The 13,179-nt window shown below is 44.9% G+C and overlaps 1 protein-coding gene across 7 annotated transcripts in view; it reads left to right on the top strand.

The window, feature by feature from the left end:
* TRAPPC8 (trafficking protein particle complex subunit 8) overlaps positions 1 to 13,179 on the top strand; it is a 324,404-nt gene that overhangs the window by 86,985 nt on the left and 224,240 nt on the right. For all 7 annotated transcript variants that reach the window (XM_063923649.1, XM_063923654.1, XM_063923653.1 and 4 more), the window contains 3 exons: positions 7,073 to 7,223; positions 7,403 to 7,503; positions 9,038 to 9,143. In XM_063923649.1, coding sequence (XP_063779719.1) covers positions 7,073 to 7,223; positions 7,403 to 7,503; positions 9,038 to 9,143 — 358 coding nt within the window. The remainder of the gene's footprint in view (positions 1 to 7,072; positions 7,224 to 7,402; positions 7,504 to 9,037; positions 9,144 to 13,179) is intronic.

The raw sequence follows: 13,179 nt of genomic DNA, 5'->3' as shown, positions 1-13,179 counted from the left end.
AAGGGGAGGAGTTATTTGGGGCTGGTCTATCGGACCTGGTGGCCACGGCAACGGCTGGAAAATCCACCTTTTTACCCCAGGTCACTCCACATCAGCAGAAAAAGACACCGTCTTTTCAAACTCAGTCCTTTCGTTCCCATAAGTACAAGCGAGCAAAAGGCCACTCTTTTCTGCCCCGGGGCAGAGGAAGAGGAAAAAGACTGCACCATGCAGCCGCTTCACAGGAGCAGAAGCCCTCCCCTGCTTCTGCCAAGTCTTCAGCATGACGCTGGGGCTTTACAAGCAGACTCAGATATGGTGGGGGCCCGTCTCAAGAATTTCAACGCGCAGTGGGCTCACTCGCAAGTGGATCCCTGGATTCTACAGGTAGTATCGCAGGGGTACAAACTGGAATTCGAGGCGTTTCCCCCTCGTCGTTTCCTGAAGTCTGCTTTACCAAAGTCTCCCTCCGACAGGGAGGCAGTTTTGGAAGCCATTCACAAGCTGTATTCCCAGCAGGTGATAATCAAGGTACCCCTCCTGCAACAAGGAAAGGGGTATTATTCCACGCTGTTTGTGGTACCGAAGCCGGACGGCTCGGTGAGACCAATTTTAAATCTGAAATCCTTGAACACTTACATAAAAAGGTTCAAATTCAAGATGGAGTCACTCAGAGCAGTGATAGCAAACCTGGAAGAAGGGGACTATATGGTGTCTCTGGACATCAAAGATGCTTATCTCCACGTCCCGATATACCCTTCTCACCTCAGGTTTGTAGTACAAAACTGTCATTATCAGTTTCAGACGCTGCCGTTTGGATTGTCCACGGCACCTCGGGTCTTTACCAAGGTAATGGCCGAAATGATGATTCTTCTAAGAAGAAAAGGCATTTTAATTATCCCTTACTTGGACGATCTCCTGATAAGGGCAAGATCCAGGGTCGGAGTAGCACTATCTCAGGTAGTGTTACGTCAGCACGGGTGGATTCTAAATATTCCAAAATCGCAGCTGATTCCAACGACACGTCTACTGTTCCTAGGAATGATTCTGGACACAGTCCAGAAGAAGGTGTTTCTCCCGGAGGAGAAGGCCAGGGAGTTATCCGAGCTAGTCAGGAACCTCCTAAAACCAGGACAGGTCTCAGTGCATCAGTGCACGAGGGTCCTGGGGAAAATGGTGGCTTCTAACGAAGCGATTCCATTCGGAAGATTCCATGCAAGAACATTTCAGTGGGATCTACTGGACAAATGGTCCGGATCGCATCTGCAGATGCATCAGCGGATAACCCTGTCGCCAAGGACAAGGGTGTCTCTCCTGTGGTGGCTGCAGAGTGCTCATCTACTAGAGGGCCGCAGATTTGGCATTCAGGATTGGATCCTGGTAACCACGGATGCCAGCCTGAGAGGCTGGGGAGCAGTCACACAGGGAAGGAATTTCCAGGGCCTGTGGTCAAGCTTGGAAACGTCTCTTCATATAAACATTCTGGAACTAAGGGCCATTTACAATGCCCTAAGTCAAGCAAAACCTCTGCTTCAGGGTCAGGCGGTGTTGATCCAATCGGACAACATCACGTCAGTCGCCCACGTAAACAGACAGGGCGGCACGAGAAGCAGGAGGGCAATGGCAGAAGCTGCAAGGATTCTTCGCTGGGCGGAAAATCATGTGATAGCACTGTCAGCAGTATTCATTCCGGGAGTGGACAACTGGGAAGCAGACTTCCTCAGCAGACACGACCTTCACCCGGGAGAGTGGGGACTTCACCCAGAAGTCTTCCACCTGATTGTAAACCGTTGGGAAAAACCAAAGGTGGACATGATGGCGTCACGTCTAAACAAAAAACTGGACAGATATTGCGCCAGGTCAAGGGACCCTCAGGCAATAGCAGTGGACGCTCTGGTAACGCCGTGGGTGTACCAGTCAGTGTATGTGTTCCCTCCTCTGCCTCTCATACCAAAAGTACTGAGAATCATAAGAAGGAGAGGAGTAAGAACTATACTCGTGGTTCCGGATTGGCCAAGACGGACTTGGTACCCGGAACTTCAAGAGATGCTCACGGACGAACCGTGGCCTCTACCTCTAAGAAAGGACCTGCTACTGCAGGGGCCTTGTCTGTTCCAGGACTTACCGCGGCTGCGTTTGACGGCATGGCGGTTGAACGCCGGATCCTGAGGGAAAAAGGCATTCCAGAAGAAGTCATCCCTACTCTGGTCAAAGCCAGGAAGGACGTAACCGCAAAACATTATCACCGCATTTGGCGTAAATATGTTGCGTGGTGTGAGGCCAAGAAGGCCCCTACAGAGGAATTTCAACTGGGTCGTTTCCTTCATTTCCTGCAAACAGGACTGTCTATGGGCCTAAAATTAGGGTCCATTAAGGTTCAAATTTCGGCCCTGTCGATTTTCTTCCAGAAAGAACTGGCTTCAGTACCTGAAGTTCAGACATTTGTAAAAGGGGTGCTGCACATACAGCCTCCTTTTGTGCCTCCAGTGGCACCTTGGGATCTCAATGTGGTGTTGAGTTTTCTAAAGTCACATTGGTTTGAACCACTTTCCACTGTGGACTTAAAATATCTCACATGGAAGGTGTCGATGCTGTTAGCCTTGGCTTCAGCCAGGCGTGTGTCAGAATTGGCGGCTTTATCATATAAAAGCCCTTACTTAATTTTTCATTCTGACAGGGCGGAATTGAGGACTCGTCCTCAATTTCTACCTAAGGTGGTTTCTGCATTTCACATGAACCAACCTATTGTGGTACCTGCGGCTACCAGGGACTTAGAGGACTCTAAGTTGCTTGACGTTGTCAGGGCCTTGAAAATATATGTTTCCAGGACGGCTGGAGTCAGAAAATCTGACTCGCTGTTTATCCTGTATGCACCCAACAAGCTGGGTGCTCCTGCTTCTAAGCAGACGATTGCTCGTTGGATTTGTAGTACAATTCAGCTTGCACATTCTGTGGCAGGATTGCCACAGCCAAAATCAGTAAAAGCCCATTCCACAAGGAAAGTGGGCTCATCTTGGGCGGCTGCCCGAGGGGTCTCGGCTTTACAACTTTGCCGAGCAGCTACTTGGTCAGGGGCAAACACGTTTGCTAAATTCTACAAATTTGATACCCTGGCTGAGGAGGACCTGGAGTTCTCTCATTCGGTGCTGCAGAGTCATCCGCACTCTCCTGCCCGTTTGGGAGCTTTGGTATAATCCCCATGGTCCTTACGGAGTCCCAGCATCCACTAGGACGTCAGAGAAAATAAGATTTTACTTACCGATAAATCTATTTCTCGTAGTCCGTAGTGGATGCTGGGCGCCCATCCCTAGTGCGGATTGTCTGCAATACTTGTATATAGTTATTGTTACAAAGATTCGGGTTATTATTGTTGTGAGCCATCTTTTCAGAGGCTCCTTTGCGTTTATCATACTGTTAACTGGGTTCAGATCACAAGTTGTACGGTGTGATTGGTGTGGCTGGTATGAGTCTTACCCGGGATTCAATATCCTTCCTTATTATGTACGCTCGTCCGGGCACAGTATCCTAACTGAGGCTTGGAGGAGGGTCATAGGGGGAGGAGCCAGTGCACACCACCTGATCCTTAAGCTTTTATTTTGTGCCCTGTCTCCTGCGGAGCCGCTATTCCCCATGGTCCTTACGGAGTCCCAGCATCCACTACGGACTACGAGAAATAGATTTATCGGTAAGTAAAATCTTATTTAAATGCCATCTCCTGCAAGCCCATGGTCCGGTGTCAGTGGTGACCAAAAATCCTCTTTTTTTTTTTTTTTTTTTCTTTTCTTTTTTTTTCTTTCTTTAAACGTATGGAGGAGGTGCAGTAGTGATGCTGATACATTTGCTGCAAGATCCACAAACCATCATAAGGTTGTAGTGTTTTCACAGGGCCAGTTCCAGAAACTAATGCTGTGTTGTGGACTTGGTCTTTGTTATGTGTGCATGTAGAAATCTATTAAACCCATCATGTTTTGCAAGCACCATTTATGGTCATACTTCTTTTACTTACAGATGTGTCCTCATACATCTAGCCTCAATACGCAGCTTAGCATGAGATGTATGGAACAAGTAAATCACTAGATCCCGTGCATCTCTGCTAGGGTTGTGAGTCTTTTCTGCCAAAAATGTGTTTTAGTTGCTATGCGGTGCAACTAGAATGCAGCAGGAGACTATGCTGATTAATTCAACACTTGTATATTGTGCGACTGATACCCCTTTTCCACCTAAAACCCAGGTCCAACCCGGGTAACTGAACTCCATTTCAAGTTGTGTCCCAGCAGCTTGAAACTTTGTTCACATCACAGGCTGGGCTGGGGTTAGTGCCTGGTCTTCCCTCTGCCCGCGCTTGGAGATGACATCATCTCAAAGCATCGGTGATCCGGCTCTACATAGGCTTTTAATGGGACCCAGGTCGGATGACTTGGGTCACCAGTTTACACTGCACTGTTATTTTTCGTAGGCAATCATACTCTCCTGGGAGGTCCTACACTCCTTGTGGTGGCTCCAAGCGTCCCCATTGGACCCTTCTAGGTTCAGGACAGGGTCCTCCTCACCACCTAAGCCAGTCTTCGTGGATGGGGGCAGTAACTTCTTAACAGACCTTTCAGGTTGTGGACGACCCCAGAGAGCCGCCTTCCGATCAACATTTTGTAGCTCTGCAGTCGCGGTGCTATAAAGGAAGTAAGTTGTATTCTCAACCTGGGCCAACCATCATCTTCCTGCTCTGTCTGCGGTATTCACTCCCGGTGTCCAAAATTAAGAAGCGTATTTCTTCTGCCCCAAAGCATTCTCTCAGGTGAGTGGGCTCTTCACCCAGATGCTTTTAAGTTATTTTTTTTTACTGCTGGGGCCTGCCGGACGTCGACTTGATGGCATCTCGGACCAACCACAATCTGCCAAGGTATTGCTCATGCACTAGGGATCTGGTAACTCCTATGATGGATGCCTTAGCAATTTGGTGAATGCTCCACTGTGTCTTCCTCTACGCCTGGATCTCCTGTCTTGGGGCCCATTGTTCCGTTCAGAATCTGTCTACTCTTACTTTGACGGGGTGGCTCTTGAGACATCCATCCTGAGGGCTAAGGTGTTTTCCAGGTCGGTAATTCAGACCATGTTATGTATCCATAAACCCTCTTCTGTACAAATTTATCACTGAGGTTGGCAGACTTACTTCTCCTGCTGTTCGGCTCAGAGATTCAACACCCGATCTTTTTCGATTCTCACGAGTCCTGGACTTGGGTCTGCGTCTCTCTTCTTTGAAGGTACAGGTGTCTGGTCTGGCTGTCCTCCAGAGACAGATTGAGTTGATGCCTGATGTCCGGACTTTCTTGCATGGTGTCTTCCACCTGCAGCCCACGTTTGTTCCTCAGGCGGCTCCGTGGGCTTCAATATCGGAATGCGTATCATACAAATTTTCTTGAGTTTGCGCTGGTGTAACTAATCCTCTATCCCGTTACATTTGGCTCCGTGGGATTTGGCTGTGGTGCTTGAGGGCTGTTAAAGCATCACCCTTTAAACCTTTGGAATCGGTGGACATTTGTTGTCTTACGTGGAAGATTTATATTCTTCCGTCCCACTGCTTTGGCTCAGGGGGTGTCAGACTTGAGCACGCAGTGGCGTTGCTGCCCATATCTGGTCTATCAGTCATACTGGTCAGTTCTTAGAACATGATCAGGCTATTGTCCGAAGGTAGTCTATTTCACAACAACCAGGAGACCATGATCCTCTCCTTTCACTCACGTGATTCTTCACCGGATGTCGTGAAGGCATTCCGGATATATGTGGACAGAATTAGGGATCTATGCAAGTCGGAGTCCCTTTTTATGATCTTAACTTTTCACAAACGAGGCTGGTCAGCTAGAAAACAAACCTTGGCCAGGTGGATCCATTTAACCATCCGCTACGTATGCTGCAGCAGACCTACCTGTCACCAGCCGTGATGCCGGTTTATTCTACTTGGTTGGTGGGACCTTCTTGGGCAGCTCGACGTGATTCCTCTGGAGCAGTTTTGCAAGGCAGCTACGTGGTTTTCTGCCCACGTTTCTCAAATTCTATTTCAACACATTCCCTTCCGTGGACCCGGCTTTTGGGCGAAGGATTCTCAGCACAGCTCAAGAGCGCCCCCTACCTTAGGGGAATAGCTTTGGGACGTCCCACTGTCAAAGCCTGTGTCCCCTATAGCATAATGAAAAAAATTAGATATATGTTCTTACCTGGTTAAATCCTTTTTCTGCGGAAACCATAGTGACACAGGGCGCTCACCGTGATGCACCTGGCTTGCACGGTTTTACTCAGGTTTAGGTTCCTCTGTCTGCATTTTTTGAGTTTGGACCTGTGTGTGTGCCGGTCATCCTTCTCTTACTTCTTGCTCCTGCTTTAGGCTTGCTAAATTAACTGTCCTGCCTGGAGCTGGGTGCAGGGGAGAAGAAGGCTGGGCTGCTGCTGAGAGAAGAAAGATAACTGTTTGGTTCACAGACTCCTACTCAAGCCTCTACCCCACTGTTTAAAGCCAGTTTCCCCTATGGATCCCAAATAAAAGGATTTAACCAGGCAAGACCATAAATTTCCTTTTTTCATAAAAAATTATGGCCAATGCTAGCAGTCTCTCACTGGACCTGGCGCCTAGAGTGGCTGTTTGGCGCGACTGTGGCAGTGATGTATTAGAACACATCTACAGTATCTTTGGTAGTAGAGCAAAGCAAGATTTTATTACTAATAGCATATTTATATCCGGCATAAACTTAATTACATTTGTTTTGTAACTTTGGAATTAATGGAAATGTTTTACATGATTTGTCCTATAAAACCAACGTATTATTCTAAACATGAGCAAGGTATGATAGTCCAGCACACTCCCATCTCCTGCTTTTACTGAAGGTGGAGGTCTGATATCTGCTGCTCCTCTGTCATAGTGACAGTATGGTGCTGAGATGTGAACTTTTATCTCAGCATATCACTGACAGGGGAAGATGAAAACATTGTGTATTACATGATGTCACTCTTTCATGTTTGCCTAGTTGTAGCTACAGCCCTGTATAAATGTCATACCACTTTATGTTTTTAGTTTGAGTGTGGTGTGTATATATTTGTATTTTAGATATCCACCAGAAGCTCCTGAGCTGCAGATTAGGAAAATGGCTGATCTGTGTTTTTTGGTGCAACATTATGATTTGGCTTACAGCTGCTATCACACTGCAAAAAAGGACTTTTTGAGTGATCAAGCAATGCTTTATGCTGCAGGTGCTCTGGTATGTATCATCCTTCTAATACATTGTTCTAGAAACAGCTGCTTCCCTTTGCAGCACTTTGTTTGATTCATGCACTTTAGCAAAGTTTATACACATTTGAGACTATGCACAGATGGAGTTTTGTACAGCTTTTGCCCTGTCCAGTCGGTCTAATTTGTCATATGCAATTTCCTTTACAGGAAATGGCTGCAGTATCTGCTTTTTTACAGCCTGGTGCTCCCAGACCGTACCCTGCTCATTACATGGACACTGCAATACAGACATACAGAGATATATGCAAGTAAGAAAACCAAACTGATTAGAGGCATTTATGATTTTTTTTTTTTTATAACCGTTTGTAAATCACTTCATGGTTTTCACACCCTATTACATTCCCCCCCCCAAGGTGTAGCAGACAGAAACTTCTGAGCATGCCCTCTCAGCTTCGGTGCTCGACCACTGTGACTTGTGTCTCCCAAATGAATTTATAGAGAGTGGGATTTTTGTAGTTACTTTAAATCATTTTCTCTCAGTCTGTTAGTGAACACTGGACACACTCCCGTTATGCTCTTTGTTTCAGTTACTGTTCATCACTGTAGATGTCGTGTGGGTTGTTTTCCCCTTTGTATGTCTGTTTCTGTCCTATCATCACTTATTTTAGAAAATGATGGGGTATGGAGAGGAGCATGAGCTTTTTGTCCGCAAATGTAAGACACAAGTTGTTGTTAGCTGTTAGTGTGGCAGCCCACAAGACTGTCCTGCCAAAATGGAATCATCTTCATTCACCTTCTCTAAAGCCCCTACACACGGCTCGGTATTTTAATTGACGTGGCCCTGTTTACAGACGATAACGATGCCAATGTGCACACCCATGAGTCATTGGTCGTCTCCTCAGATCTTTTGAACGTGCAGAAAGATCTGATCAGGTGGAGAACGATGCTATGCTGCCGATTGCAGCATGGCCCAGCTCCATCCCTTCCCCTCCGCCGTTGGCATTGGCAAGTGTGTATGAACTTGCTGATGCCGGCACCCCGCTGGGTCCAGTGTCCCGTGTCTGTTGGAGACGCATCGTGCCGTATGTAGGGGCCTTAAATCTTTTTAAAGGGAAATTGCATAATATTTTTCTGATGGATTGGTTGGAGGCGACTAGATAAAGAGAAATAGGTCTCCAATATTTGATACTTGGTAAAGCTATGTTATTACCCTCCCAAAAGATTTTCAAAGGAAAATTAGAAATTCTCTAAAAATCATGGAGTGGTTCGAGACTCTGCTGCTGTTGGGAGATCCCCCTTTAGTACCTAATGATTAGACTCCCTGAGATACTGCGCCCCCTTCGGACTCTGTGCACCTTCCATTCCTGTTAGAAGGAATCTCATGACTAATGTTTGGACCATATAGTCAATGAGGGATTGTAGATTTCCGCATTCCCCATGTACATGCACCAATCATTTGTAATGCTGTAGACCAGGGATGGGGAACCTTCGGCCCTCCAGCTGTTGTTGAACTGCACATCCCAGCATGCCCTGCAACAGTTTTAGCATGGCCAAATAGCAAAACTGTAGCAAGGCATGCTGGTATGTGTAGTTCAACAACAGCTGGAGGGCCGAAGGTTCCCCATCCCTGCTGTAGACCATGGTAGACATGACCCTTCTCATATATATGTATTATTATACTTCAAACCAAGGTACTTCATGTGTTTAATGTGATATAATGCTTTAATAAAATGTTTAAATAAATAAATAATGGTGTACTTTATAATCACAACTGCTAGCTAATTTGTCTCATTTGGTTCTTCGGCAGTGTCTGTCTTAATAAAACTTTTTATTTTACTCCAGGAATATGGTTTTGGCAGAAAGATGTGTCCTGTTAAGTGCTGAAATTTTAAAAAGTCAGGGTAAATATTCGGAATCTGCTGCCCTTTTGATCCGTCTGACAAGTGAGGTGAGAAAAATATTCCACTATATGCAACGTTTAGTAGGATGTGGATGCGCATGTGTGATGTGGGATTATTCCATTTGTGTCTTGATTGAAAATGTAATTCAAACAAGAGAAAAGAAGACTCCTTTTTTTTTTTTTTTTTTTTTTTTTTTGGGCGCACCCTTTAGAATATAAATTTGAAAATAGAGTTTAAAATGTAACTTATTAATTTATACGTGTGGATGTATCCTAAAGATGATAATAGAAATAACCAGTGTACAAGACACTTGATAAATCAAAAGGAGTCCATGTGACCACACATATTGTTATAGTTAGCAGTCAAAATACACAAAGTGCATGCAAAGAAATAATAAGTCAACTAAATGTAACTGTCACATAGGACCCCAGGCCAGGTCTGTCTCCTGCTTAGCCCCACTAGGAGAATCCTAGGATTGTCCCCTGCCAAGTGCAAGAAGAGAGAGATTTGCTATTAGTGTTAGGTATTTTTTTTAAAATGTAAACCCACAGCCAGCGTTTTTGGTAATGCATTACAGCACATTGAATGTATATTTATTGTTTAATACTATCCTCATGGTGGTGAATAAAAATTTGTCTATGGACATTTCGGTCCAGTCAATGTGACATAGATGAGATAAAGGAGAGTGGCAGGCTAGGGACATCTGGGGAAACCATTTGGTCTCTTTTTGCAGCAGCCGCTATTTTAGCAAGAATACGTTTATTTCCATGAGTAAAGTCATGGGAGAGGAATGGAGGATATAAATTCTAAAGTGCCCATGCATCTGTTAACGGCAATAGGGATACCCAGATCACACTGAATGTAGTTCTGGACAGTCGGTCAGAAAAACTGCACCTTAATTCAAGACAATATGCAGTGCTTGAGATCAGCCTCTGGTAGCATGCATTTGAAACAGTGTCAGGGATGGCTCCAGTGAGACTTTGTAACCTAGGGGTTATGTAGTAACCATATGTGGTGAATACTAGCTGGGAATTTAAACATACTATATATTAGCTGTCAACACTTCGTGCAAAGAGACACCAGGGAATACTCCATTCCACTTAGCCATACTACCGTGTAGTTCATCTAAATCGGGACTCAATCAACTATTGTAAAGTCTGGGCGCTAACTTCAAAGTTTAGGAGCTAGACAATTGTCTGCTACCAATATTTCAATAGTGGTGCGCCATCTTGCTGCCATTTCTCCTGCGCCATCTGGCAGCTGGTTCTCCTGCAAGTCACGGCGAACTCTTCCAGGTCCTGAGGCCTCTGTTGGAGGACCTCTACCATGTAGCTCTGCAGCAACTCCATCAGACCAGGCGAGATTTCAATGCTAATCATCATCGCTGTTGTCTGTCCCCACTGATGGCACGGTGGTGTGGCCCAGGATAGAGTCAGTCCATCCCGACATGCTACATCTCATTCACCTCACACAGTGACAGTCACACACTGCTCAAAAGGAGGAGGCTGGAACCAAACTGAATGTGGCAGGTATGCATTCTGACCCACCTACACCTGTCAGAGGAGCACATAAAAAAAAATACAATTGCCTTTACTTTTTTAGTGTACCTGGCTCTTGTAAAACGATGCCAATTTGTCGAATACTGATCTAAAGCAATCTGATAATGCGTATTTCTCTAACGTCCTAGTGGATACTGGGAAACGTACTTTAGTACTGCGGGGTATAGATTGGGTCCATTGGAGCCTGGCACTTTAAGAAACCATTCGTGTGTGCTGGCTCCTCTCCTCTATTCCCCTCATATCAGATTCAGTTTAGAAAAATGTGCCCAAGGAGCCGGGTGCATTCCTCTGGAGCTCCAGAGAGTTTTCTTCAAATCTTTTAGTTTGTTTTTTTCAGGTAGTACTGGTTGGCAACAGGTTGGCAAATAGAGTTGGGAGGCTCCTGCACTCAGCAACGGTGAATATTCATTGAAGAGGTGGACTGGGGGCATGCCAGCAGCTCACAGAGCGCTGGTCATTCCCCCCTTTAGTGAAGGTAAAAGGGGGCGTGACTCGCGATTGTGGCACTTCCTCGAGGCTATGCCCCTTTTCATTTAGGTCACGCCACCTTTTTGGGGCAGGAGACAGTCCTGCTTGTCAGTGCTGAAATGTTGGGAGATATGAAGTTGTGTCCTTATACATCTTGCCTCAATACACTAAACAGCGAGAGATGCTGGTCGTGAATGAGCAACTCTGTTAGCATCGGGCGTCTGTTTTGTGCCGGAAATGTTGTATTCAAATCGCTGTACGAATAAGACGCACAAACAGCTTCTGCTGATTAAAATGATTTGCGACATGCCTATATTCTGTGTGCGACTGCTGCTGTAACTGCATACAAACTAAAATACAAATTTGCACCTGGCGCTGTCACTACCCAAAGTGAGAGCGGCTACACTCTGAGGGATGATCCTAACCCCTCCACAATAGAATACAGCAAACAAAAATGAGAAAGCGCTATTCACTTTGGTATTAAAAATATTTTCTTTACTAATATAAAGATCACAATGCTATAAATACAAACATGTACCGGCCGGTATGACAATTATAAAACAATTAATAACATGATTCCTAAATCATCACACAATAATATATTTCTATTAATCACCCTTAATTAATCAGAACTATCACTGCTTCCACTGGATGTATTTACTTATATATTGGTATTATCCTTTTATCTCAGTATGCATAAATTAATCTGCACCTCTAATCTAATGATTCAAAATATAAGAAAATCCAGATAGGTTTCACAATGGATTAATCAATAATTAGTAGGTTAGGCATGCATGCATTCCATTAAAAGACTGAAGAATGGATTAGTATGTTTCCAGTTCCAACTGCACAATGGGTTAATTTGTATCCAATAAGTCCCTTATGCATACATTTATTAATTAGAGGCAGTGTGCAAGAAAGATTTCTTCTTTTCATACAGAACCAAACCCTCCAACCACTTTCCTTTTTGTGGGAGGTACGAATCAGAATTAGTCGACAGTGTTAGATTCAGTCCAGAAAGAAATACATTAGGCAAATGCTCTCTATTAAGCCACAACCTTTAACCAGCCACTTCTCACACAGTTAGTTTGGTTAATTAGATGAGGCACATATAATCAGGTGAGTTGTTTATAGTGTGATACGTTTCCACAAGGACTAGAGTGCATTTAGCAGAAGCACTCACTAGCAGCTTTATCCTTGATGGCTGTTACAAATGCTAGCCTGAGTGATAAAAACACTCCTTCCCCTGTGCACTGGGGTAAGGAGAAAACAGTTCACCAGCCGGTATTGAGGGTTTATGAGCCACACGAATAAATGTAGCAGATGATGGAGAATGCTCTCCTGACTCACAACTCCTCTGGTATGCCCACAAACGCGTTTCTCCGCCTCAGGGTCCGTTTCACACTGATGAAGCCGCTGAAACGGACCCTGAGGCGGAGAAACGCGTTTGTGGGCATACCAGAGGAGTTGTGAGTCAGGAGAGCATTCTCCATCATCTGCTACATTTATTCGTGTGGCTCATAAACCCTCAATACCGGCTGGTGAACTGTTTTCTCCTTACCCCAGTGCACAGGGGAAGGAGTGTTTTTATCACTCAGGCTAGCATTTGTAACAGCCATCAAGGATAAAGCTGCTAGTGAGTGCTTCTGCTAAATGCACTCTAGTCCTTGTGGAAACGTATCACACTATAAACAACTCACCTGATTATATGTGCCTCATCTAATTAACCAAACTAACTGTGTGAGAAGTGGCTGGTTAAAGGTTGTGGCTTAATAGAGAGCATTTGCCTAATGTATTTCTTTCTGGACTGAATCTAACACTGTCGACTAATTCTGATTCATACCTCCCACAAAAAGGAAAGTGGTTGGAGGGTTTGGTTCTGTATGAAAAGAAGAAATCTTTCTTGCACACTGCCTCTAATTAATAAATGTATGCATAAGGGACTTATTGGATACAAATTAACCCATTGTGCAGTTGGAACTGGAAACATACTAATCCATTCTTCAGTCTTTTAATGGAATGCATGCATGCCTAACCTACTAATTATTGATTAATC

Source organism: Pseudophryne corroboree, chromosome 5, assembly GCF_028390025.1.
Source record: "Pseudophryne corroboree isolate aPseCor3 chromosome 5, aPseCor3.hap2, whole genome shotgun sequence".
NCBI classification, from domain to species: Eukaryota; Metazoa; Chordata; class Amphibia; order Anura; family Myobatrachidae; genus Pseudophryne; species Pseudophryne corroboree.
This window is presented reverse-complemented; position numbering and strand designations above follow the sequence as displayed.